Source organism: Delphinus delphis, chromosome 9 (genome assembly GCF_949987515.2).
Source record: "Delphinus delphis chromosome 9, mDelDel1.2, whole genome shotgun sequence".
Taxonomy (NCBI): domain Eukaryota; kingdom Metazoa; phylum Chordata; class Mammalia; order Artiodactyla; family Delphinidae; genus Delphinus; species Delphinus delphis.
Genome location: NC_082691.1, coordinates 84,133,355 through 84,158,337, shown reverse-complemented (window position 1 = coordinate 84,158,337; position 24,983 = coordinate 84,133,355). Strand labels below are relative to the sequence as shown.

Genomic DNA, 24,983 nt, shown 5'->3' with positions numbered 1-24,983 from the left:
GAAGCTTTTCCCCTATGTTTTCTTCTGAAAGTTTTATACTTTTGGTCTTACATTTATGTCTTTGATCCATTTTGAGGTAATTTTTGTATGTGATGTATGTTAAGGGTCTGACTTCATCCTTTTGCAGTTTTCCCTGCACTGTCCTTTTTTCATTGAATGGTCTTGGTACCCTTATTGAAAAATCATTTGACCATATATGTAAGGGATTTATTTCTGGGCTCTCTATTCTATCCCAGTGGTCTATGTATCTGTCTTTATATCAGTCCTGTACTGTTTTGATTATTATGGCTTTGAATAAGTTTTGAAATTGGTAAATTGAGACCTCCAGCTTTGTTCTTTTTCAAGAGTATTTTGGCTATTCGCAGTCCCTCGAGATTTCATATGAATTTTTTTTTCACTCTAATCCTAGGTTTATTCAACACAATCCTTTTACTCTACACAACAAAGTACAAACACGATATTATCTAAAATGCTACAGAGTTACAAAACTCAAAACAGAAAATGTATAGTACTGACTATACATTAAAAGCCAAAAAGCAATGTACACGTTGCCAAGGTAACTGCATGACCACGGTGAAAACCAGCACAACTGGGAGAACTGTGTTCATATGAATTTTAGGATAGATTTTTCTATTTCCACAAAAAAATGTCATTAGGATTTTTGATTGGGATTACATTGAATCTGATCACTTTGTATAGTATTGACACCTTTAATAATATTAGGCTTTCCAGTGCATGAACATGAGATGTTTTTCCGTTTATTGGTATCTTTTTTTTTGGTGGTACATGGGCCTCTCACTGTTGTGGCCTCTTCCGTTGCGGAGCACAGGCTCAGTGGCCATGGCTCACGGGCCTAGCCGCTCTGCGGCATGTGGGATCTTCCTGGACCGGGGCATGAACCCATGTCCCCTGCATCGGCAGGTGGACTCTCAACCACTGCGCCACCAGGGAAGCCCCGTTTATTGGTATCTTTAATTTCTTTCAGCAACATTGTATAGCTTAAGTATTTTATTCTTTTTGATGCTGTTGTAAATGAACCAACTTGTACTTTTAAAAGCTATTCTATTATATGTGATATATATATATGCAAGCTACTTTATTATGAATAGTAAATTTCTGAAAAGATATATAACTAGAACTTTTCATTTCATAACCTGCACTATTTGCATTTTTTTCATGAGCATGGTATGCTTTTACAATTAAAACCAGACCTAGTTTTCTGGGTTGTTTTTTTTTTTTGCTGTACGCGGGCCTCTTACTGCTGTGGCCTCTCCCGTTGCAGAGCACAGGCTCCGGACGCGCAGGCTCAGAGGCCATGGCTCACAGGCCCAGCCGCTCCGCGGCACATGGGATCCTCCCGGACCGGGGCACAAACCCGTGTCCCCTGCATCAGCAGGCGTCGACTCTCAAACACCGTGCCACCAGGGAAGCCCCCAGACCTAGTTTTTAAAAGGGAGAGAAAATTAAATGCTAATCTTTTTTTCTGAGAATTGATTTCTTGTCACTCTCCAAAATGGTTTACTTTCTTATTCCCAAGAGTTTCCAATAATTCTGTTAATGGTAAAATCCCAAATCTTTGAGTGCTGTCTTTTTGTAGTTTACTAAGTGGCCTAACTTCATGTCCTGGAAGTAACTGACTTTGGGCCATAGATCAAGTGACATGCATGACTTTAAAATAGCATGTGACTGCCTTCATGACACATTTTGCCGAAAGAGTGGATTTCCCCTCTACTAGGTAGGCATATATTTATTGGGATGACCTTAAAAAACTATTTTATCTTTTTTTACTATGAATCTTCCCAGTAGAAGTAATATTGTACCTACAAACTGTCTCAGGGGAAAGAAGTATAACAGTTGCTTCTCCCTGCTTCTGTTTTGCTCTGTTTTATCTAGTGTTGTTCATTAGAAGGGCAGGATCATATTGGCTCTAGATTAGAGCGAATGAGAGCCTGAGGAGAACCCTCAAAGGAGGACTGGGCTTAGAGTCAAGGCTGTAGGTTTGAATCTTGCCACTTACTGTTACTTTGCAGCTTATTTATCTGTAAAATAGGGTTAGTAATACCTATCTCATAGGTTTATTGTGAAATACCAAGTGGAAATTTAAAGACGATCTGGTACATAGTAGGTGATCAGTTAACTTTTTCCTTGGAGAAGAACCTGCCAGAATGTCATTACATACTTGCAAAACTAGCTAGAGCATGTCTCCTTCAGCTCTAAGGCAACCTCCCACACATTCTGGAATAAGTTTCCACCAAGCTCATATTTCCTCACCCAGGCTAATATATGACAGGTAGAAACAAAGTGTAAGTCTGAAATAAAAGTCATGGACATTCTATAGTGTAAGGAAAATCTTGAGGCTAGGAAAATGAACCCAAATAATGTATTGCTTTGAAAAAAAATATCTGTGATCTTTGTCCTGTGATATGGGGCAATAAGGTATTTACCATCCTGGACTACTTGATCTCTTACTGCTAAACAAGTTTTGCAGCTCCTCCTGTAGTAGGCTGTGACATAATGGTGGGAAATGAACAGAAGTAAGAGGTAATGTTGAGGTGCTAGAGAAAGGATTTGAGATTGCTCAGCTCCTCTTAGTAATTCTCTTTCTTTGGTATGTGTATTGCCCTTGAACCTTCTGTTCCATGCATGACTCAGTCTCCCTTTCGGTTTTAAGGTCCTGTTACTCCTGCCTCAACATGCTACTTTGTTTGCCATCCTAGCAGGGAGGGTAAACTGGTTCAGTGTCATTTCAGCAAGTCCAAGCCTGTTTCTCAAATGGTACTGGTAATTAATTAATTTCCTGGCATTTTTAGTTGGCTAACTTGAAGAAAGCTGGAATTTTTCATTCTGAAATATCATTCTTGCTTTCCAAATACCACTAATCATGTCTAGAAGAAATTTTGCCATCATTTCCCATTTTCCTGTCTTGGTATTTATTCTGTGACTATCACTTGCATGAGGATCTCAAGAAAAAGATATGCATGGGGAGCATTGACACTAGAATGGGCCAGTATGGGGGTGTCTTCTTGCTGAAGTCATTAGTTAGAGCTCGGTTACTCTCCATTATGCACATCAGATGAAAAGGGCTGCATTTCTCAGCGCACCACTAGGATTACGGGGCTTGAGGAATAGTGACCATAAAATTACTCAAAAGTATAGTGGAAGGCTCTTGGGCATATATCTGGAGAAAACTATAATTCGAAAAGATACATGCACCCCAATACATGCAATAGTGCAGTAGTTCATAGGAGCGCTATTTACAATAGCCAAGACACAGAAGCCACCTAAATGTCCATGTAAAGATGAATGGATAAAGATGTGATATATACATAATAGGGTACTACTCAGCCATAAAAAAGAATGAAATAATGCCATTTGCAGCAACATGGATAGACCTAGAGATTATCGTACTAAGTAAGTCAGAAAGAGAAAGACAAATACCATATGATATCACTTATGTGTGGAGTCTAATGACACAAATGAACTTAATTACAAAACAGAAACAGACTCACAGACATAGAGAACAAACATGATTACCAAAGGGGAAAGGGATCAGGAAGGGATAAATTACTAGCATAGCATTGTAAATCAACTATACTTGGATTATTTAAAATTTAAAAAAAAGGACTCCCCCGGTGGCTCAGTGGTTGAGAGTCCGCCTGCCGATGCAGGAGACACGGGTTCATGCCCCGGTCTGGGAGGATCCCACGTGCCGCAGAGCGGCTGGGCCCGTGAGCCATGGCCACTGAGCCTGCGCATCCAGAGCCTGTGCTCCGCAACGGGAGAGGCCACAACAGTGAGAGGCCCGCGTACTGAAAAAAATAAATTAATTTTTAAAAAAAAGTATAGGAGGGATTGGGATGGTGGGACTAGAAGCCAGAAAATAGAACCTACAAAAACAGTGGCAGTTTTGAATGAATGAATGAATATAAATAAATAAGTGTAAATGAATATAAAAACAACCCAGAAATATTAAGTGCCAGGAGGACTGAGGCAGAAACAGAAAATAGTTCTAGTTTTTAAGGAGGTTTGTTTGTTTGTTTGTTTAAAAATCTATTTCTTTGGGCTTAATCACCAGGGACACTTAAGTTAAACATTTGCTGATTGACACCAGAGCAGTTGCTGACAGGATTGGGAGCAGAAGCTGAGTTGATTCAAGAGATTGTGGCCTATCGCTCATTTCACCATGTCTCACCACAGTTCTCCTGTACTTGAATTTTGGTTTCAATACTTTTTCTCATGTTACGAAAGAGGCTAAGAGTGGAGTTATCATTTCTCTTCCAGATTTAACCACGATTTCTGGTTGAAGATGGGTAGTATTGAACAACATGTAAGGCATTAAGATAGCAAAAGAATCTTGAGTCTCCAGCATTATCCTAAGTTTATCTCTTTCCTGTCGTCTTAGTCCCTTATAATAATACACCACACAGTGACTTCTCTGGGGTTACGTATCTTCCACCTTCGTGACATTGGGAAGCAGGAGTGATCGGGCTCACTCACCAAGGCTGCCTCCTTATAGTCAGTATTGATTCGGAAATAGAGAAATGTAATGCTTTTATTGAGGCATGTTAAATTCACAGAGCAAATGGCAGAATTACAATAAAACTAGAAGCCCTTCTTTACTTTCCTTACATTTTTAGGATGGAGGGAGACTAGAAGAAAGCCTCTGTTGAATCAAGTCCTAGAGCCTAAATCAAGGTTCTTAGTGATGTTTCAGACCTTATAATAGCTGGGGAAATCCAGATGTAGGCTCTTAAGAAGATAGCTCTTATTACCTTCTTTTATGTTGAATCACTGTTAGTGGTTCCCTCCCTGACTTTTAACCATTACAAGAAAGAGAGAGAGAGAAAAAAAAAAAAAAAAAAAGAGAGAGAGCTTTCTTCTGACATTGAATGCTAGGCTATAGGCTGTGCTCCCTTAATTTTTCTGAGCCAAAGAGAGGGCCACAGAAGGGTGAGCATATTAGGATGTGCTTTCTTTTCCACTGTTTTTAGCTTAGCCTCATGTTCAGCTACCAAAAACTATTATGAAGACTGACAAAAAAGAATGAAGCTGGCATCAGCTGGTTTCTTGATGACAGTCTTAGATAAAGGAAGCCTTTTGAAAAAACAGGGTCAAATGAATATTGGGCTGTTCGTGCCACCTAGGTATCTCATTGCTTGCCTGAGGACCAAGACCTGCTTCCTCCTCCTCCCTTTCTTCATGCCTTAACCCTTTCCTCTCTCCTCTCCCTCCTCCTCCCACAGGAGGAAACCTTGAGCAGCCTGTTCAACTAGAAAATCGCTTATTGAGACTCACTTTCTGGACTGGGCTTTATAAACAAAATCTGCTCTTGGGAAAGAATGAGGGAACCAGGGTACCTAAGTTAGCTCAGCTCATAGAGTTAAAATGATCAACCTTAGGTGAATATGCTTGCTTTTTTACTTTGAGGGTTCTGGCTTTCTTTTATTTATGTCAAGGACTTTAACCAGGTTTTGTTGGTTTTTTGGCCACGGGATTTTAGTTCCCCGACCAGGGATTGAACCCGTGCCCCTTACAGTGGAAGCACAGAGTCTTTTTTTTTTTTTTAATTTTATTTATTTATTTATGGCTGCATTGGGTCTTTGTTGCTGTGTGCAGGCTTTCTCTAGTTGTGGCGAGCAGAAGCTACTCTTTGTTGAAGTGCGCGGGCTTCTCATTGTGGTGGCTTCTCTTGTTGTGGCACGCAGGCTCAGTAGTTGTGGCGCATGGGCTTAGTTGCTCCACAGCATGTGGAATCTTCCCGGACCAGGGCTCGAACCTACATCCCCTGCATTGGCAGGCGGATTCTTAACCACTGTGCCACCAGAGAAGTCCGAAGCGCAGAGTCTTAACCACTGGACCGCCAGGGAATAGCCAAGTTTTCTTGTTGTAGCAGCCTACATTTGTCAAATACTATTTTATTCACTGTTCTATTATCCTAAGCACTTTACATATAGGAATTGATTTAATCTTCAGAACATCATGGGGTAGATAATGGATGAGGAAACTGAGGCAGATTGGTAACTTGCTCAAGGACACAGTGAAACCAAGATTCAGACCTAAGCAGTGTTTCTCCAACGCCCACTCTTTAACAACCACACAGCTTATAATTATTCTCATGTACAATAGTTAATATTTACTCTTGAGTTACAGAAAGATTGAAAGCGGGGTCAAGAGATGATGGAGAGAGCAGAGCTGGGACAGTTCTCGGTATACCTCAAGGTTGTGGTTGCTTTTCAACATATTATATCTTTCTCATCAGTCAGGGACCAACCTACCTTTTCTTTTCTAGTGCTGAGGAATGTAAACAAGTTTGCTGGGCCTTGCGAGACTTCACCAGGTTGTTTCGATAGCTCATACTCCTGCACTGTGCCTGTCACCCAGGTGAGTGGTATATAGTTCCCAGCTTTTCCCCTGGCTGTTGGGAGTACTTGGGGATAGGCATAGGTTTTTAATGCCCATCATGGGACTAGTACTATAGCTAGAGTCAGGGAAGGACTTAACAGTTTAACGCTGCTGCATAGCTGAGAAATGCACAGGCCTGATTTTCTTGGGTCAAGGCAGCCAAATAATTGTCAGCTTCTTTTGGATGCCAGTTTTACCCCCATAAGAAAGTTATTGTTGCAGAATATCTCAAAAAGAAAATTCCTCCCCTCTTCTCTTTACAGATATTTCTAGCATGGTAAGTATGTGTGGTAACAAATGAATATTTTTCAACCTGGCAACTTTGGTGAAAACAGTGCTGACCTAAAGTAGACCGTGATACATGGCACTGCCCTCCTAAAACTGATCTTTCAGATTTGATAAATAAAGATGCTTGTTCTTATCATTTTTTACAATTTTAACGCTGAAATGCTAGGTTTTCGACCAAGGCAGGAGGTAAAGGAAAAGAGCTAGCCTCTGTGTCTAGCCCCTGATCATCAGTTTTCTCCATTTGCTTCTGATTCTGAAGTAAAGCAAGAAGCTTAGCTGAGGAAGGAAAGGACTGGGTGGTGGGGTCTGGGTGCCAGTTTCTTGACTGAAAGAAGAAAGGCATCTCTCCTGTAAGCCCACCCTTTGATGTCTTAAGCAGAATTTATTCTCCCTGGAGGCAATTCTCGATGAATGTGCAGCCCTCTCACTGGTGGTTTTGTGATTAAATGAATTTGCGGGTGAAGATGCTGTTGAGCAATGCCTCACCATACCAGAAATTATTTCTAAACTTTGGTTCTTTGATGAGTAGTGATATCATTTGGGATCCTCAGGTTTTGCAGTGTCTGTAATAGTAGAGTCTAAATCAGTGGCTCTTAAACCTTTTCTTAGTAGGCAAAGCCTTCTTTCAAAATAAAATCTTGCATGAAACCCCAATACTTCAAAAGACTTAAATGGAGGTTTTCTGGTTGGCTTTGGAGTGGGCAGCCTGGACCTGCTGGCTTACTCTTTACCCCCACATATTATCACTGAGGACACTCAGAATTGGAAAAGCACCACAGACGGTATTTCATTAAAACAGTAGCTCCTTTAAAATCACAAGTGAAAAAAATCCAACTTCTTTTTTTTTTTTTTTTTAAACTGAGTTCTTACAGCAGAGGCCAGAATGAGGTGCCTGAGCAAGTATAGAAACTTCTGTCTTGAGGTTGACTTTCTGAAGTATTTGCTGTCTCCTGGACCACAGTTATTGACTGTCTTCTCTCTTTTGTCAGGAATGTCTTTTTTAATTAGAAGACAGGAAGAAAACAAAAATCAGACTGTGTCCCACAATCAGAAACCTCCATTGTGGCAGAGGGGCCTTCACCGCCACCAGGGCCTCCCGCCAGACAGGGAGAGACTCCAGCCTTCCAAGGCCATCCTGAGGAGTTCCTGTTTGGGGGTGTGAGGGAAAATCAGCGCGGTTTAAAAAAGATGGCTGCGGCCTGTGCAGCGTGGTGGGAGGTGAGCTGGTTTCCTGGTGAACTTGTTTCTAAAAGGAAAAATAATTTTAAAGAAATAAAAAAGAAAAAAAAAAAAGGAAAACTAAACTGAAATCAGAACTGAAACATTCTCCTGGTAGCAAATGACATGCACACATACGTACACGTACCTACACACACACGCACACACACACATGCTAACATGCATGTGTGCACACAGAAAAATAAAAGTACAAAACTTTCTGTGAAACAAAAACATTTACTTAGGGAAGGTGGGAATTCAAATGAATTAAATAACTGCAATTGGAAGGAAAGGGTCAGGATCATCTCTTAAGGTTTTCTGCTGTTTTGTCCTTTCCTTCTCTCCCACCCTCTCTTCTTTCCCTTTCCCCCTCCCCCTCCTCTTTTAATGAAAGTTAGTAGAAATTTTTCCTACTGTCCCAACTGTTTTCTTCTCACCTTTAGAATTCTTCAGACAAGGAGAAATAAGCAAGGAGCCTGTTCTGTTTTATATCATGGTCATATCAATGATACTAGGACCTGCCAGGGCCAAAATTCATGTATATCCCCATCCTGACCCTATTCAGTCTCTTAAGTCCACTTCCCACCTACATTGGGTTGTCGTCGTCTTTGGAGAGAAGAGCCAAAATTAGGGTGAGTGGGATATAAATATATATTCTAAGTTGTAGTTTTTTTAAGATTTTTTTTCTTTTTTTTTATTTAATTTTTCACCCATAGACATGAGAGAGGAAAACAGAGGGTGGGAGAATGGAAAAAAGTGTTTACAGGGCTAACTGTAGTTTACTAAAAAATGCAGAAATTATTTGACTTCATGGGGAGTGAGGCAGAATAGGGAGGCCCAAAGCAAGTCCTAATATTTTAAAGGAGTTGCAGCCCTGCACAGGCATTAGATATTAGGGCACTGTTCTGTCTGGTGTTGTAGCCATCACAAGAACAAATCAACAGCAACCAAAAAAAAAACCAATAAATTTTAAAAATTTAATCAGTGTTTGTTTTTACTTCATTTCACTGCCTCATAGATCTGAAATGGTACGGCTAAACCTCCTGAGTGAATAGTCTTAGTTGTTCTCTAATAGGCATCTGGGTACAGAGTTTGAAATTCAGGCCCCTGCCATTACTGCCCCAGACACTTCATATTTCAGGGGAGTGGCTCTTTCTGCATCTTTTATTCTTCTGGTTTACCCTAAAACTCCTCCTGCTACATTCTGTCCTTTCATATGGCCTCAGTGGGAAGGAGGTTGGGTGACTTGGCATATTAAACAAAATGTAGCATATTCTTTTCACAGTGGGCACCCAAGTAGATTGTTTCCTAACCTACTGAGTACTTATCTGATCTTAAAAAAACAACCCCGTAATGAAGTATCATTGACATGCAATAAGCTGTACATGTTTAAGGTTTACATGTTTAAGGTATACAGTTGATAAGCTTTGACATAGGATACACCTGTGTATGTATGTATGTAAAAAATTATTATTTTTTTAATTAATTAATTTTATTTATTTATTTTTGGCTGTGTTGGGTAATAGCCTTCCCTGGTGGTGCAGTGGTTAAGAATCCGCCTGCCAATACAGGGGACACGGGTTCGAGCCCTGGTCCGGGAAGATCCCACATGCCGCGGAGCAAGTAAGCCCGTGTGCCACAACTACTGAGCCTGCGCTATAGAGCCCGCGAGCCACAACTACTGAGCCCGTGTGCCACAAGTACTGAAGCCCACGCGCCTAGAGCCCATGCTCCACAACAAGAGAAAAGATAGTGAACATACCCTTTACTCCCAAAAGTTTCTTCGTGCCTCTTCCCACCCTTTCCCATGCCCAAGTAGCCACTGATCTGCCTTCCATCACTGTGAATTAGTTTGCGTTTTCTTGAGTTTTATATAAATGAGATCACACAGTATATTATAGTAATTGGGCTTTGAGCTAATAACCTTGACCACAGAGTTGCATCTAGTATTTGGAATCCATGAAACAAACCTCCCTGCATAACATCAATGGTACTCAGAGTTTGATTCTCTAAAAAGGCAATATTGGAAGGGGAGAAAAAAACTTGAATATGGAACGGTGTTTGGAGTAAGATTATCAAATTCTGGGGATCAGCACATTGCCCTCACCATCCTGCTCATTTTCTGGTTAGACAGTAAAACTTTGAAGCCTAGTCCAACCCTAGGTCCTTGCAATGACCAATTGACTTTTCTCTGTTTAAGGATTTTGGCTTTTATCACCAAAAGCTGTATCTAGGACTGGAAAACATGTGGAAGGGTTAATATAACTCTCCCCAGCCACTAAAAAGTAGCCTTTGGAATACATATCCTAGTGTATGTCAAGAACATCCTCTCCACAGCTGTAGCTTTGAAATCCAGAACTCTTATTAATGGTTCTCACTGCTTACCCTTCAGTGTTAACAGATTGATTCAGACTAATTCTTACAAATAGTCTTGTTACTTTTGGGCATAGCAAGGATACCCACCTAAATTTCAATTTAACAGGGAACTGTTGGGGATCAGGTACCCTAATGTAGATATTGTGTTCCTGCTTGACATTGTCTAGTGGGAGTAGAATGAGAGTCTTACCTAAGTAAGCACCTGAACTTACCTAAGTCAGAAAGTTCCCATGGATCTGTTCCCTTATTTCCGTGATTGACTTAGCCAAGAAGTTTTAGTCATGATTATGTGAAACACAAATCACCCGTTGGGGCTATTCCCAGCAAGATTGTACTAAACTAAAGTAACTTGTAATTTTTATGTACGTGTTCTATAAAGATCAATAACTGAGAATGTAAGATAAATAAGACAGGAACTTTTGAATGGCATCAAGACCTCATGAATGCAAAGTATGTGTCCATCTTGTGTAGCCTGGGTACTAAATCGTTTTACAGGGATGAAAGCCAAAATCCAGAAAAGTTAAACATTCAAGATTATGCAACAAGGTATGCCTGATTTTTGTGAGATGTATTACTAGCAAATGAGAAAGTTGCCTGTGAGAACATTCCTCTGACAAAAAATGGGGAAAAGCTGTCAATATTTCTCTCCTACTCGACAAAGACTGAAAAGTTCTTTAGGTCAGTGAAAAGCTGAATAAGGGGAAGGAGTCTTGAATTAAAAGGGAATATTTTGTTGGGTACAAGGATGAACTTGGTGGGGATGAGGGGCCTGCAGGAAGGATGTAAGGTAAACTGCAGGGTGCTAGAGGGGTGTATTCATCCCCAGGGCCATGAGCATCAGTACTCTGTGGATTCCAACTTAAACACTAGCAGAGGCCACTACCAACCAGAACTTTAGCGTAGCTAGGGAGCAGTGCATAGCAACGCGTTGTCCTGCCTTTAAGCTCTGGAACTTACAGTATCTGTTATTTTGGGTGGGGAGGGGTAGTGTTCATCCACCACTGGCTACAACACACAGATCTACAAGAAATGATGGCCAGGTATGCTGTTTTTTTGTTTCTGCTTTCATTGTTGTTTTATTTTTAAGAAATCAAAATATAAGTAGAAGCCCAAGGAAGATTTTCAGCAGCCACTGAGCTTCCTGCAGTGTTGCAGAAGTCAGTCAGATGTTCCTGCCAAGCTTTGTAATTCATCAACTCGATATGACTGGTGAGAATGACACTTAACCTCAGTGTCTCCCTTACAAAAACCATGAGAAACACATCAGATAAATCCCAAATGAGGGACATTCTAAAATGTACCCTCAAAGCCATCTAAGTCATCAAAAACAAGGGAAGTCTGAGAAACCGTCAGACCAGTGGTGGCTAGGGAGACATAATGACTAAATGTATTGTGATCATTTGGACGGGATGCTAGAGCAGAAAAAGAGTATGCGATAAAAACTAATGAAATCTGAATAAAGAATGGAATTTAGTTAATAATGATGTATTCATTTTGTTTCATTAGTTGTGACAAATGTTCCATAGTAATGTAAGGTATAATGTAAGATGTTAACAACTGGGGAAACTGGCTGTGGGTTATATAGGCACTCTATTAGCAACTTTCCTGTAAATCTGAGACTATTCTAAATTTGTTTATTTAAAAAAAAATCACTGGGCTTCCCTGGTGGCGCAGTGGTTGAGAGTCCGCCTGCCGATGCAGGGGACACAGGTTCGTGCCCCGGTCCGGGAAGATCCCACATGCCGCAGAGCGGCTGGGCCCGTGAGCCATGGCCGCTGAGCCTGCACGTCCGGAGCCTGTGCTCCGCAACGGGAGAGGCCACAACAGTGAGAGGCCTGCGTACTGCAAAAAAAAAAAAAAAAAAATCACTAAAATCCGCACAGGGCACTTAACCATATAAAGATGCTAAACCTTGTTCATAATGAGAAATGGTAGAGATACTATTTCTCACCTATCAGGTTGGCAAAAATCCAAAAAGTTGACACTATAACCTGTTGAGACAGTGGGGAAACAGCCACGCTCAGAGATTTATCAGAATTCTGCCAATATCTAGCAAAGTTAGACACATATTTATCCTTTGGCCCAGAAATCCCATTTCTATGGAGCCATCCTAAAGATATACAGGCAAAAATATGAAAATACATAAATATGCACAAGCCTATCCACTACAGCGTTATGTATAATAACTAAAGGTCGGAAACAATTCCAACACCCACAAGTCAAAGGTAGTCGAAACAAAAACCTGTATCCAATTAAGCCTCTAGAATCCAGGGTCCAGATCAAAGTACCAATTTACAGGAAACACAGGAGACAAAATATGTTAACACAACAGATGCAGTCAGGAGCATCTAGGCAAAAACAAAATGCAGAACAAAAAATGCAATTTCTTCCACAATTAAATAGCAAGGGAATAAAATTTCTCTAGTTGTCTTAAATTTTTAAATGCTAGATATTTGATAAAAATTAATTAGGTGCGATATTACAGTTTTTTTAGGATGTGCTTGTCTTTTAGAGATATATACTGTTTATACCTGAAATATGTCTAGGATTTGCTTCAAAATAATCTCAGGGTGGGGGTGTGGTTGGGAGTTTAGATGAGAAAGACTATGAATTGATTATTGTTGGAGCTACTACATGGGAATTTCATACCATTCTCCCTACTTTCACAAACGTTTAAAACATTCCCTAATAAAAAGATAAGAGCAGAATTGTTCAGATCATAAAATTAACATCTATGAGCCAGATTCAAACAGTGACCTACCAATTTGTATGCATTGTCCTAATATGTTTAATAGCATATGTGTATACATGAGGGTAACAGATTGTAATGGTCCCTAGTTGAAATCCAGCCCTTCCTTTTTCACCATTTCTTACGGGAATTGATTTGGACAGGATTTTAGATTCTGCACACATTTAAAAGTCCACGCCCTTGCTTCAGCCGGCTTCCTCCTGGAAAGCAAAGCCAGCCAGCTGAGTGCTTATGAAGGCCCTGCTGACTCATCAGCCTGGAAGGCAAGCCCTCCCTGTGTCGGCGGCCCCAGAGCAGGGGGGCAGGTGCTGGGCGAAAGAGGGCCAGCTGGTATGAGACATACGGTCTAGTAGAATAGCATGGGAACAACCGGTACTGGAAAATGATAGCTGAGTCTCTTTTTTAATATTTATTAATCCAAAAATACGTAAAATTCCGCTTTCTACCCCAGGATCTTAGACTCTGAAGGGAGGTAGCTGCCAGCCTTAAGTATCTGGTGTAATACGTAAGTGCTCATCTCTGTCTCTGGAGGAAGAAAGATGAGGAAGTGGGGCTCAAGCTAGGGAACCCCAATATCCGGTCCATGCCCTGCAGAGGACCTGCCAGGGAGACCTGAGCCACAGCACTTGGCTCTTTTTGCCAGAAGAAATGGGGGCAACCACAAGTATGGGTCACTCTGGGGCAACTCCCTCTGTACAACTAGGCCCCCTGGAGCCAGGAGGAGCTCTTTCCCTCCTCACTGGTGCCGATGGCTCAGTTCCCCCAGTTCCCCCACCCAGCCCAGGAGAGGCATATCCAGGAAGACAGAGTCCTCAAAGCAAAATTGGCTTCCAGTTTCCGTCAGCTTCTAAGGAGAACCTGGAACTCGGGCCTCTTTTCCCTCTTCTTCGTGACCCAGATCCACTTCCAGAGAACCCAGAGATAGGACCCTGCCGCCCACCAGGTGCCCACTGAGGCCATTGCACCTCCACATCAGTCTGCACAGCCACCCTGGAAGCCTGGGCCACTCACTGTCTGCAGCCGCATTACTGCATGCCGACTGGGTGCATGGGCCAGGGCCCCTGGCCAGCACTGAGGCCTGCCACAGGAGGGGCTTGGGCCACAGGCTGCAGCTGCTGCTGGGACTGCCAGATGTGATGGAGCTCCTTGAACTGTTCTACCATGCGGTCTTTGAGGTCTGGGTTTGAGATCTGTAGCCGGATGCTATCAGCCGACCAAGAAAGCTCCCCTGAGAACATCTCCAGCAGCAGCCGAGCTGCTACAGGCACCACCTGGGGGGCAAAGAGGAGAAAGGACAGGGAGAACCTTGGCAGGGCTGTCCAACCCAGCTGTGCATGAAGGCGTCCTCCAGGGGTCAGGTGGTGGGCTGCATCCACCAGGAAGACGGGGCACCAACTTCTACTTCATAAAAAGGCTGCTTATGTGTGGGCAGCACTGATCCTTGATTAACTCTGACCACTGAGTTCACACCACCCAGAGGGCCCTGCGCCTCCACCCTGGGTGGGGCAAGGGCCTAGCCCCAGGATTCCCCAGTATTCAAACCAAAGCAGAGTTGGGGGGTGGGGGGTGGGAGTATACCTGTACAGTGATGAGCTTCTTCTCTCGGGGTTTGCGATCAGGCCACTCCTCCCCAAAGCAGAAGAAGATCTCAAACGGTGGTGGGGTGTTGGTCTGGCCCTTCTGGAACAGGATGAGCTCTGCATTGAGATTGAGACCCTTAATCAGAGGCTGGCACCATGCCCCTGGATGAAAGGAGACCAAGAGGAACACGACATGGGGCCCTCACCATTGAGAAAATGCTCCAGGCTGAAGAGCTTGGTCTTGACCTCCCGCTGGATGGGGTTGGGGTGTGAGCCATGGGCTGAGGCGCAGGGCCCGCTCCAGAACACCTTGCACTGGCACAGGCGGATGGCATACAGATCCTGGCCTTGTAGCTGGAGGATGAGCCCGCGATCCAGGACATCCAGCAGCTGGTTGGTATAAAAGCGCTGCTTGTCGCTGGGGATGTCCTCGGGGCTGGGGAAGCGCACTTGTTCTAGACTCACAGGGCCAAAGAGCTCCACCTGCTCCTGGGTGGCCTCCAGCTGGCTGTAGAAGAGCCGGCAGCCATGGGGGTTGCTGATGGTGAGGGCCCGGGGTGGCCTCCCCCGGTACTGGAACTTGATCTCCAGGTCGGTCACTGTAGGGCAGAGGGGCAGCCCCGCCCCACCCGTGAGCCCCACGCCTCCCCATTCCACAGCCCACTGACTTTCTCTGCCCTCTCTGCCCCATGGCCAGGCCATCTTCAGCTCTCCCACTTCCTTCCTCCACCCAAGCAGGGACTGGTGTGAGCGTTTTTGTTCTCCTCGTCATCCTCCACGTTCCCAGCGCTGCTTTTCCCGGCCCAGCCCCCCCAGGGTCCTTACGAGGCAGCATGTGAGGGCTGATCAGCAGGTCGGGCAGGAGTTGTTCGCCTGTGGGGGGCAGGCTGGCAGCCAGGGTCCCAGGCTGTGGGTTTGGCAGGACCTCAGAAAGCAGCTCCCCATAGTCAGCAGGGTTGCCAGGGGCAGGGGGACCCAGCACCACAGGCGGCTGGAGAGTGGGTGGCCACTTGACATCCTCTTTGGATAAAGAATAGGGTGCCATGGGGGGACCGGGCTGCACTGCTTCTACGGAAGGTGGCGGCGGACAAAGCTTCAATGCCACTTCCAGGAGCTGCCTCCCAGGCCCACCTACTCCCAGCCCTGGGCCGCCCCCAGCCTCCCTTCAGCCCCCTCCCAGGTACCCGTGGTACCTGCAGCTCCTCCTTATACTAAACCCCCAACCACACCGCCTCCCAGCCCCACCTGTGAGGCTCAGGCTTGGTAACATCCTCTGGAGCTGAAAGGAAGACACAGGCAAAGGAGGAGGGAGGAGGTCAGAGAGAGAGAAGGGAGGACAGGTTATTAAATTGATCTGATGCTAAAGAATGAGACCCACAAGGCAATTCCCTGGTCTTCCGCTTAGGCGAGGCCAGAACCTGCCTCCAGGCCCAGCTCGGCCATCCCAGGCACGTCAGTAGGCTCTCAGTGCCCCAGTTTCTGCCTTCTGCAGGTGGTAATAACTACTAAGCCCCAACTGCTGAGGGCAAGACCATGTGTGAGCATGCTTTATACCAACAAAGTCCCAGGGAGGTTCAAGGCGGTGACTTTGTTCCTGTCTCCAGAATCCCGAGAGAAGAAACTCAGAGAAGAGCTGCAGAAACAGCAGCAGGGCTCCAGAGGAATGGAACTGCTCCATCCTACAGCAGAGTAGGACAGCAGAAACGCCCTAGCAAGGCCCACTGCTTCAGCACAGGCAGACGCTGCGAAGAGCGGCCCCGGAGCTCACCTCTTCCTCTTCCTCCTCCTCCTCCTCTCCTGTACCGAGAGTGTAATCCTCACTGGGCTGTGACTCTGCAGAGTGAGGGAGAGAAAAGAAGGAGTTCAGTGGGGGAGGAGGAGGAAGGCCACCAGGGCTCCATGTGGCAGCTCCTGCTGTGGCTTCTCCCCCTGCCCAGAGCTGCCCAAACAGAGTGAGTGAAGGGCCGCACAGCCACCAGCAATCACTAGGGATGCCCCTGACCCCACGGCACTCTGCTCCCTGGGCCACCCGACCTACATTCACTGGAGCCAAGAGCCAAGAACCAGGATGGGTTGAGGAAGACAAACCTGGGGGCCTGGTCCATGCCAAGCCATTCCTGGCCTCACAAATGATCCACTCCTGGGAGCCCTGGATGTTATGACCTAGCAGCATGCCCCGACCACTGCTCGTTGGAGGGGCCCCTGGCCCTTCCTGCATAGCCTCCCAGGTGTCCCACACAGGGCCAGACAGGATACCTGCAGGAGTGGGGCCATTGGAGCAGACCTCATAGATCTTGTAGGGCTGAGGCGGCATGTCCCGGGGCCCATCATAGATGAGGCGAAAGTCACGGCTCTTGTTAAGGGCACAGCGCAGGTTGGCCTTCCACTTGGCCGGATCGGCCTCGTCCACCCCCTCGGTGTACTTTCCTGTCTCCTTGGCCCAGGCCTAGGTCAGGAAGACAAGACAGGCGACCACAGAGAACCTCACCCCTCACAAAAGCCCCTCCTGGCCAGTGGGAGTCGCTGCTGTGCGGTGAAACCTTCAGCGACACACTGGTGGAGCCCAAGTGTCCGTTTGCAAGGTGGGAGATAGGACGCCAGTCCCTTGGGGCTCCAACAAGCGAAAGGAAATCTAGGTGCTTTGAAGGGCATTGTACTCACTGGTCCTAAGGTGGCAAATAGGTACAGTCTCTGAGGAGGATGGGGTAACATGGTGGATAAGAGCATGGGATCTGGAGCAGAACTGAATCCGGAATCTGCCACCGCCCGCTGTGTGCCAGGGCGGGTTACTTTGCCTCTCTTTGCTTTGATCTCCCCAACACAGTGCCTACCTTGCAGTGTGGCGGTGAAGACTCAGGGCTAATGCACATAAACTCTCTGAATTGTGTCTGCACTTGGGATGGACTCCGTACACTTCAGTTGTTGGTATTATTATAATTATCATAATTATTATTATTTTTTGGCCCTGCTGCACGGCTTGCGGGATCTCAGTTCCCTGACCAGGGATTGAACCCGGGCGGTGGCAGTGAAAGTACCAAATCCTAACCACTACAGACCACCAGGGAACTCCTGGTATTATTATTTTGGAGGGCAGTTTGGTTGATATCAAGATTACAAATGTTTCTGCCCTTTAACCCAGCAATTTGGCTTCTGGGAATTTATCCTACGGATGCAGAAGCATCCGCACAAAAGTTTGCACGTACGAGGTTATTCACTGCAGCTCTGTTCACAAAAGAAAAAGACCCCAAATAATCTAAATGTCCATTAATGGCAGCTGGTTAAATTATGGCCAACCCATAGAATGGAATACTGGGCAGCAAGAAAAACAAAACAAAAACAGGGAAGTTTTGATACACTAACATGTTGTAATCTTCAAGAAATGAGGTACAGAAGAGTATGTAAACATCTACCATTTTTGTCAAAAGTTGGGGAAAGCATAGGTATACATTTGCTTGTATATGCACAAAAATCTCTCAGGAAGGATAAACAAGAAACTGATAATACTAATTGCCCCAAAGGAGGGGGTTGGGTGCCTGGGGGACAGTCTCCCATAAGGGAGACATTTTGCACTTCTTAAATGTTGAATTGTATGACCATGTTACCTATTCAAAAATAAGAAATGGATTTGAAAGGAACCTTGAAAAGGTAAATACCAAAGGCAAAGACTAAGAAATACAGAGCCAAAGCTTTAAAACGAAGCATTCCCTTTGACCCAGAAATGTTTAATGAGGAACTAACCCCAAAGAAAATCATTTCAGATGTACCGTGGGTAAGAGTTTAGAGGGCGTCCATGGCAATGTGGTCTTCAACACAAGAGACCCTGAAGGCCACCTGAGGCGTCCAAAGACTGGGACTGGGTGACTAAAGTGTGCTGACCCCTCCAGTGGAACATTCAGTGGTCACTAAAGGTGCTGTGGCATTTGTTGGAGAGGAAAGCTAGTTCTGATGTTGGGTGAAAAATACAGGTTATAAAATAGAATCTATGGTTTGATTCCATGTTTGCACTTCATATACACACACATGCAGAAAACTGGAAATGTAAGCAAAAAATATTCACAGTAGTTACCTCCTAGTATTAAGATTAAGGGGGAATTCTGTGGTGTTCTTTTAGCGTCTGTGTACACCAAACGTGCACCCTGGACAGGCACTCACGTGTGATGAAAATGACACAAGAACAAGGAGGAAGAGAAAGAGTTACAGGAAGGTCTCCTGGGGGGTCCCTCAGTCCTCACCTTGCTCTGGGGATCAGGTTAGAAAGATGTGCACTGTGATGATGCCTGCGGCCCCTTAGCCCAGGCCTGGGGTCACCCGCAGCAAGGCAGCTAGGAGAGTGGCCAGTCTGAGATGTAGAGGGAGTTCTCTTCTAGGGAGGGGGGCCTCAGAGGTCCAGGCGGTACGCCTATCCAGGGCTTACCTTGAAGATGGTGTTATCTCCATCCTGGCTGGGGCCGTGCCGCGTGGCATGGCGCCAGGGGATATAGAAGCATTTCTTTTCCCCATTGACCCACTGAAGCCCTGGGTACTGGCAGCTGTTCACCTGGGCCACCAGCCAGGGCTTCAGCCGTACGCGGCGGGGTGGAGGAAGGGCAGCGGGGGCAGGCTGGTTCATGGCAAAGGCGTCTGCCGGAGAGAGCAGAGGGGGAGCACATCAGCACGTCAGCTGGCCGTTCCCTGCAGCAGGGGACGTGTGGGTGCTGGGGGGCGGGGGCCGAGGCATGGGCTGGGCCGTTAGGGCTTTCCCTTCCTCCAGCACGGGCGGCCGGAGTCACTGCCGTCCATCCAGGTGCTCAAGTCAGTTCTCCTCTCCAGCCACCAGCTTTCCTGTCACAGGGTCCCTGCATGTGGGCTTTGTGTTTGGGGGGAAGGAAGGAGGGGGTGTACAGCTCTAGTGGATGCTGTGGGTGCCCCACCGGGACGCCTCGTGCCAGGCAGGGCATCAATTCCCCCGCTGCTGTGAGGCCGGCACAGCACAGAGCCACCCTCGCTGCCTCACTCCCAGGCCAGGCCCACCCCTCCACTCTGGGGGGACAGCCCACAGCCAGTGGGTGACTGACACACGGGGACGGAAGGCTGGTCCCCTGGCTTCAGGTGGAGCAAATGTGTGCTCCAGGCTCCTCAAGGGCTCGGGCTGAAGCCGGGCTCCAGCTGAGGCCACATCCTTGCTTAGATTTCTTCCTGCCCCACCCCTGCTCCCTCCCTCTCCTCACCAAACCACCTTCTAGGAAACCCGGCTAAGACAAAGGTGGAACCTGTGAGCCAGGGTCAGAGACAGAAAGGACCAAGCCATCATAGACCCCCGTCCTGAGACTCAGAGGGGACTCTGTCTCTGGTCAAGGAAGGAACAAAGAGCTGAGCCACGATGAGAAATCAGGCTGCCTCCCGCCCGGGGCTCTAGTTTCTGAGCACATGTGAGTTAGATGGGTGTGCAAGCGTGTGTGTAAGAGGGCACACACTGCCCCGGCACCATGCTCCTCTCCCACTTCCTTGGTACCACTGTCCCTCGCAGAAGATGCTCCACAAGTAATGGAGAGGGAGTGGTAGCGATGAGGATGGGGTGGGCCAGGGTCTTTTCCAGAAGCCGTGCTTCCTGGAACAAGGGTGCCCACACTTGGCCTCTGGGGTGGGCCCCCCAGCACTCACATGCCCCTCTCCAGAGTGCCATGGGCGGTCCTGAACTCTTCTCCATTGAGATGAGTGGTTTGGGGCTCTTACTCAGCCTCGCACTGCCTCTTCCCCATCTCGTTCACCTTCCAGGTGGGGGGGGGGGCAAAACCTCTTCGAGGCCAGGAGTGCCTCCTGCTCTTCTTCCTCACCACTCGCCCCCCTCCCGGACACCCGGCCATTCAGTGGACCAAAATAGGACTTAAGAAATACCAACCAGATGTTGGAAGCATCTGTCCTCCAGCTGTTTATTCCCCCCACCCCCGCCCCACAACCAGCCCTGCTCTCCCCAGGATCCTCCTCTGACTCAAGGGTGAGACCAGACCCGAGAGGAAGGCTGCAGGGGCTGTGTTGCAGGTGAGGGTCTCAGGGAGGCAGGCCTGTCAGGGAAGGAATGACTGAAGGAAATGGGATATCTGGGTAGGTGAAGTGAACACGCAATGGGGTGGGAATGAGAGGTACCACCATGTGACAAAGAGACTAGGGTTGAAGTCAACACCCGGACAGCCTCCACTGAGACAGACTAGACCCAGGTTGAAGAACTTCCTAACAGCTAAAGCCACCCAACCACAGGCCGGACTGCTGCTGGGAGCAACGGCTTCTGGGAGTACACAAGCCCTGGCGGGCTTCCTGGCCTGCACTGGGACACACACACACACACACACACCCCATCCTCCCAGGCCTGCCCCAGTACCTTGTTGGGTTGTGGCAGCTAAGTGCCACCTCGATGTCGCTAAGGGGTCTCAGCTGCAGGCCTCTCCTCAGAGCAGTGCCCAGCGCTGGGCCGGGACAGGGAAGGCAGGAGAGCGTCCAGCCCTGCCCCCAGGCTTCAGAAGATGGGTGGCTCGGTTCCCTTTTCTGCACTAGCCTCCACCCAGCCCCAAGGGAAATGAAAGTGGCCAGACCGGACAACTCGGAAACCTGACTCACTGTGAGCTGGGGGAGGGAAGGGATGTGGAGAGAATCACATTTGGGTCCCCCAGACCAAATTCTCAATCTCTCACCTTGTAGCCCATCCCCCAACCCCCAAGCCCACTGGCAGTCATTGTACATTGTGTGGTTCACAGCACTGGAGAGCTTCACCCAATATGTATTTGTAGCATCCCCACCCTCCCAAAGGCCAGGGTCCTAGAATAGAAGGGTGGCAGTCACCAGTAGCAGGCCATTCTGGCTAAGAGAAGGTAGACAGAGGAAAGCTCTGTTGACACAGAGGACAAGGCAAGCTTTCCTGATGACCCACACACATGGTCAGCCCGCAGCTGTGCCATAGGTGGTGGTGCATCTGGGAGGCCAGAAAGGTCGAGTCCTCTGCCCAGGGCAAGGAGGAAATCAGGGCGAGGAACACTGCCTGGCCTGGAACAACACTGCTTTTCAACACAAAGATGTTGAAATTATAACACCGACCTCTTGACAGTAAGGTGCAACCCCTTCAAGCAGTACAGGGAGGGGCTGTGGAGAGAGCCTCCCATGACCAGTCTGACCAGGGCCAAGAGAGGGTCTGTCCAGCATGCCACAGAAGGGTCTTCAGCCACAGGGGGTTTGCCTGCCTCCAGGTGCACCAGGACCAGGCTCAGCATCAGCTCCCCAAGGTGGCTTCCTCCCATAGGGAGACAGGCTTAGATCTGATTCAGACTATCCCAATGCCAGGAGTTCCGAATTTCGGTGCCTTTGTGCTCCATCCCTACTTTCCCTCCACATAGAAGCAGCCACCCAGATTCCCAGGGTGTCCCAGAAGCTATAGCACAGCCCTGAGAAATTCCATCCTACACCCCCTACCTGCTGCTGGGAAGAGGACTTGATTTTCCATCAGAGGGCAGGCTAGTCAGGGGGTCTGCCCTGATCCTTGACAGCTGAGCCGGTCTGCAGCCCTCAGACCTAGCCTTGTGGATTTGAGCACCGGAAGAGGGGAAAGGCGGAAGTGCATGCATCAGCTTCCATGGGAACATCAAAGGAGGTGTGGCCTGCTGAGGACCCGAGGAAGCCCCCAGAGGTGAAGGGGCAGCCCAGGAGCTCCTCCTGAGGGGGCGAGGCCCCACATCTCCTGAAGTCCCAGGAGCCAGCCACCAGAGGAGCCTGGAACATTGTGGGCACCAGGGACCCCCTAGGGGAGGAAGCTCTGCAGCCCCCAACAGTGGGCAGATCAGAAAGCCCTTGCACCTCCTGAGTTTATCTGATTCAGACGTCTCCCCACAAACTCCACACCAAGCTCCTGGAGAAGGCAAGGGGTTCCCTGCCCCGGCAAGACCTTAAGCCGCGCCCTCTCATGGTGAGTTGACCACACCCTGAGAATAGCTGAGGCTCTGGGGCAGCTGATGCGGCGAAGGAAGCTTCTCTCGGCTTCATTTGGGGCGCACGGTGGGGTAAGACCAAGGCGCAGGGGGAAAACCCCAAGATGGGGCCTTTAGGTAAAAAAGGGTGGTTTCCCATGGCTTCTCTTGACTTGCTGGAAGCCCCAGCGCCCTAGCCCGATAGCTCTGCTCTGGCCCAGCTGCCCCTCCCGAGGGGCTCTAGCTTCCTGCATCGGCCCCGCCCTCGTCCTTACTGGTCCTGGTCACTCGTCCCAGCTCTGGGCGCTCGTGGAACCCAGGCCCGGCCCTGCCCTCTGGACCGCCCCCGCAGGTGCTGCTCCCCGGGTGGCTTGCCCGCGCCTCCTGGGCCAGCCCACAGAACCACCACCCCCCTACCCCGCCCGGGGCGCTGGCTTAGGGTCTGCCTCTCGGACCGCTTCTCCGGCTGGTGGCGCCCCCGCCGTCGTCCCCGCTCTGATGTGCCCAGGGTGGCGGCGTGGGCGGGAAAGTCCCCCTCGCCCCTGATCCCGAGTGCCGGATCCGGCGGCTCTGGGGTCGCGGAGACAACCCCGGCGCAGGTGTTCACCATCTCCTATCCCGCATCATGGTCACGCTGGTCTCACTTTCCTTCCACTTTTAGACTCTTAACTGTTTCGTTTCTAAGTTCGGGGGAACTAGTCTAAGAAGTATCACGCCCGTGGTTCCTCTCTGTTAGAGTATGGTCAGCGCCTTCTTTTCTCGGGCACGAGTCGAAGGACGGCCGGCGCCTCTGCCTGACACCATCTTACTACACACTCTCTGCCCGAATTCTTGCCATTGGCCTTAAGATCCAGGGAGGATGAACCTTTTTAAACCTCATTCTCTTACTCGAAAGGATGAGAGGTGCCAGGGGAAGAGGGATTGGAGTGCACAGAAAGGGGGAATCGGGGCTTGCCCCTCCCATGGCCCAAGCCGGGAGCCCAGGCGCTGCCCATCCTTGGCGGTGGCGAGACGAAGGGAGAGAAGCAGCAGAGCTGGCGCCCCTGGCAGCAGTGCCTACTCCGCCGCCCGCGCCTCCGGGCTCCCCGGGCGCCTTCGGGACGAAGGCTGCTGGTGCGGGGCACCCCACGCTAATCAGGACGTAGGAGGCATCTTGGAGGCCGCCAGAACGGCGGGGCGCGCCCTGCCTTACGCGACCCCCCCGCGTCCCCCCCTACCGAGCTCCGACGCCAGGAGAAGCCGGCGCTGACCCCTCCCGCGCGCCCGCCCCGCTCCGGTCCCCCTCCCGCCGCCAGCGGGTGCTCCGCGGGCGCGGAGAGGAGCGCGCGGCAGCCGGGACCTACCTGTCTGCGGTGCGCCCGCTTGGCTGCGCCCGGGAGCACGGGCCAGGCGGTGGGGCCGAGCTGCGCCCTCCCGGAGCCGCGCTTGTCTGTCCGCCCGCCCTCCCGGCACTTCCGCATCACCGCCCCCGCCCCTGGGCCGAGGCCGCCGAGCCTGGGTGCGCGGGCAGCGCCCCGCCCTGCCCCGCGAAGCCACCGTGGGGTCCCCGCGCAGACCCGGCGACCGAGGGGCCGGGCTGAGCCTCGGGCCAGGCTGGTCCCCCTGCAGCCCAGGGCCTGGGGGAGACGCCAGGCGGCGAGGTAGCCGGCGAGGTAGTGAGTACTGGGCTCCTTCAGCCATCGGGAAGCGCGAAATAGTCGTTCGACACCCCTAGCCCCCCACCCCACCCTGCCGCGGTGCTCGGCTGGGCCCGGGAGCTTCCCAGCCTGTCCCTCCGGGAGCTCAAGATCGGTGCGGACATTGGCGATCAACCGAGCCACGTACCAGCGCGGTGGGGCGGACTGTTAGACAGCCCCCGGCCCTCGCCCGCCAGCCTGCGAACTCTACCGAGGGTCACTGGCACCCAGCCGAGGGTCGCTGGCACCCAGACTCAGACAACCCCTCCACGACGTGCCTGCAGACAGGGATTCTCAGGCTACTCTGTTCCTTTCTAATTCTCAACCTTCGCACCTGCCTTCCCCAGGTCCCCTCCCTGATCACCTTCCGGGTCTCTCAGGGTCAGCTCCTTGGTCGCATGTCCCACCCCTTCACTCACCGCTATCTTGACTACACCCGTCTGCCGTTCTGAACGCTTTTCGGTTCCACACGTGGGCCTCCTCGCTGGCCTCAACCTTCACACAACCTGTTCCCTCTTCAGGAGCATTCTTCGTTTGGGAACACCTGCTCGTCTTCAAATGTTGCCTCAGCATCACCTCCTTTGGAAAGCTTACCTTGACTTCCCTTGCTAGGTCGGGTTCCCAGCCTCTGAGACTCGTCCTCGCTGGTTTTCACTTAGGATTTTAATGTCTGATTCCCACTGGAATCAGCTTACTCAGGGACCACTCCTGTCTTTTTGTCTTCTATTTTCTATAGTAATTTTTAATTAAAATATTTTTAAACGAA

The 24,983-nt window shown here is 48.8% G+C and overlaps 2 protein-coding genes across 6 annotated transcripts in view; one reads left to right on the top strand and one right to left on the bottom strand.

The window, feature by feature from the left end:
• TNPO3 (transportin 3) overlaps positions 1–8,851 on the top strand; it is an 82,125-nt gene extending 73,274 nt beyond the window's left edge. For both annotated transcript variants that reach the window (XM_060020861.1, XM_060020862.1), the window contains 2 exons: positions 6,290–6,381; positions 7,680–8,851. In XM_060020861.1, the coding sequence (XP_059876844.1) occupies positions 6,290–6,350 (61 nt within the window). In that variant the 3' untranslated portion in view covers positions 6,351–6,381; positions 7,680–8,851. The remainder of the gene's footprint in view (positions 1–6,289; positions 6,382–7,679) is intronic.
• Positions 8,852–13,175: 4,324 nt separating this feature from the next.
• On the bottom strand, positions 13,176–24,429 carry IRF5 (interferon regulatory factor 5). 4 transcript variants are annotated; one of them, XM_069541022.1, is made up of 10 exons: positions 23,885–23,961; positions 19,028–19,233; positions 16,870–17,059; positions 16,382–16,446; positions 15,859–15,892; positions 15,439–15,681; positions 15,079–15,212; positions 14,820–14,967; positions 14,612–14,730; positions 13,176–14,304 (listed from the first exon to the last, which is right to left on the bottom strand). In XM_069541022.1, exons 2-10 carry the CDS (start codon positions 19,220–19,222, stop codon positions 14,059–14,061), a joined length of 1,374 nt encoding a protein of 457 aa, XP_069397123.1. In that variant the 5' UTR covers positions 19,223–19,233; positions 23,885–23,961; the 3' UTR covers positions 13,176–14,058. The 4 variants fall into 4 exon arrangements, with proteins under 4 accessions (XP_069397123.1, XP_059876843.1, XP_059876842.1 ...); XM_060020860.2 differs by lacking the exon at positions 23,885–23,961 and adding an exon at positions 24,366–24,429 and having other exon boundaries at positions 14,820–15,212; XM_060020859.1 differs by having other exon boundaries at positions 14,820–15,212.
• Between the last annotated feature and the right edge of the window lie 554 nt (positions 24,430–24,983).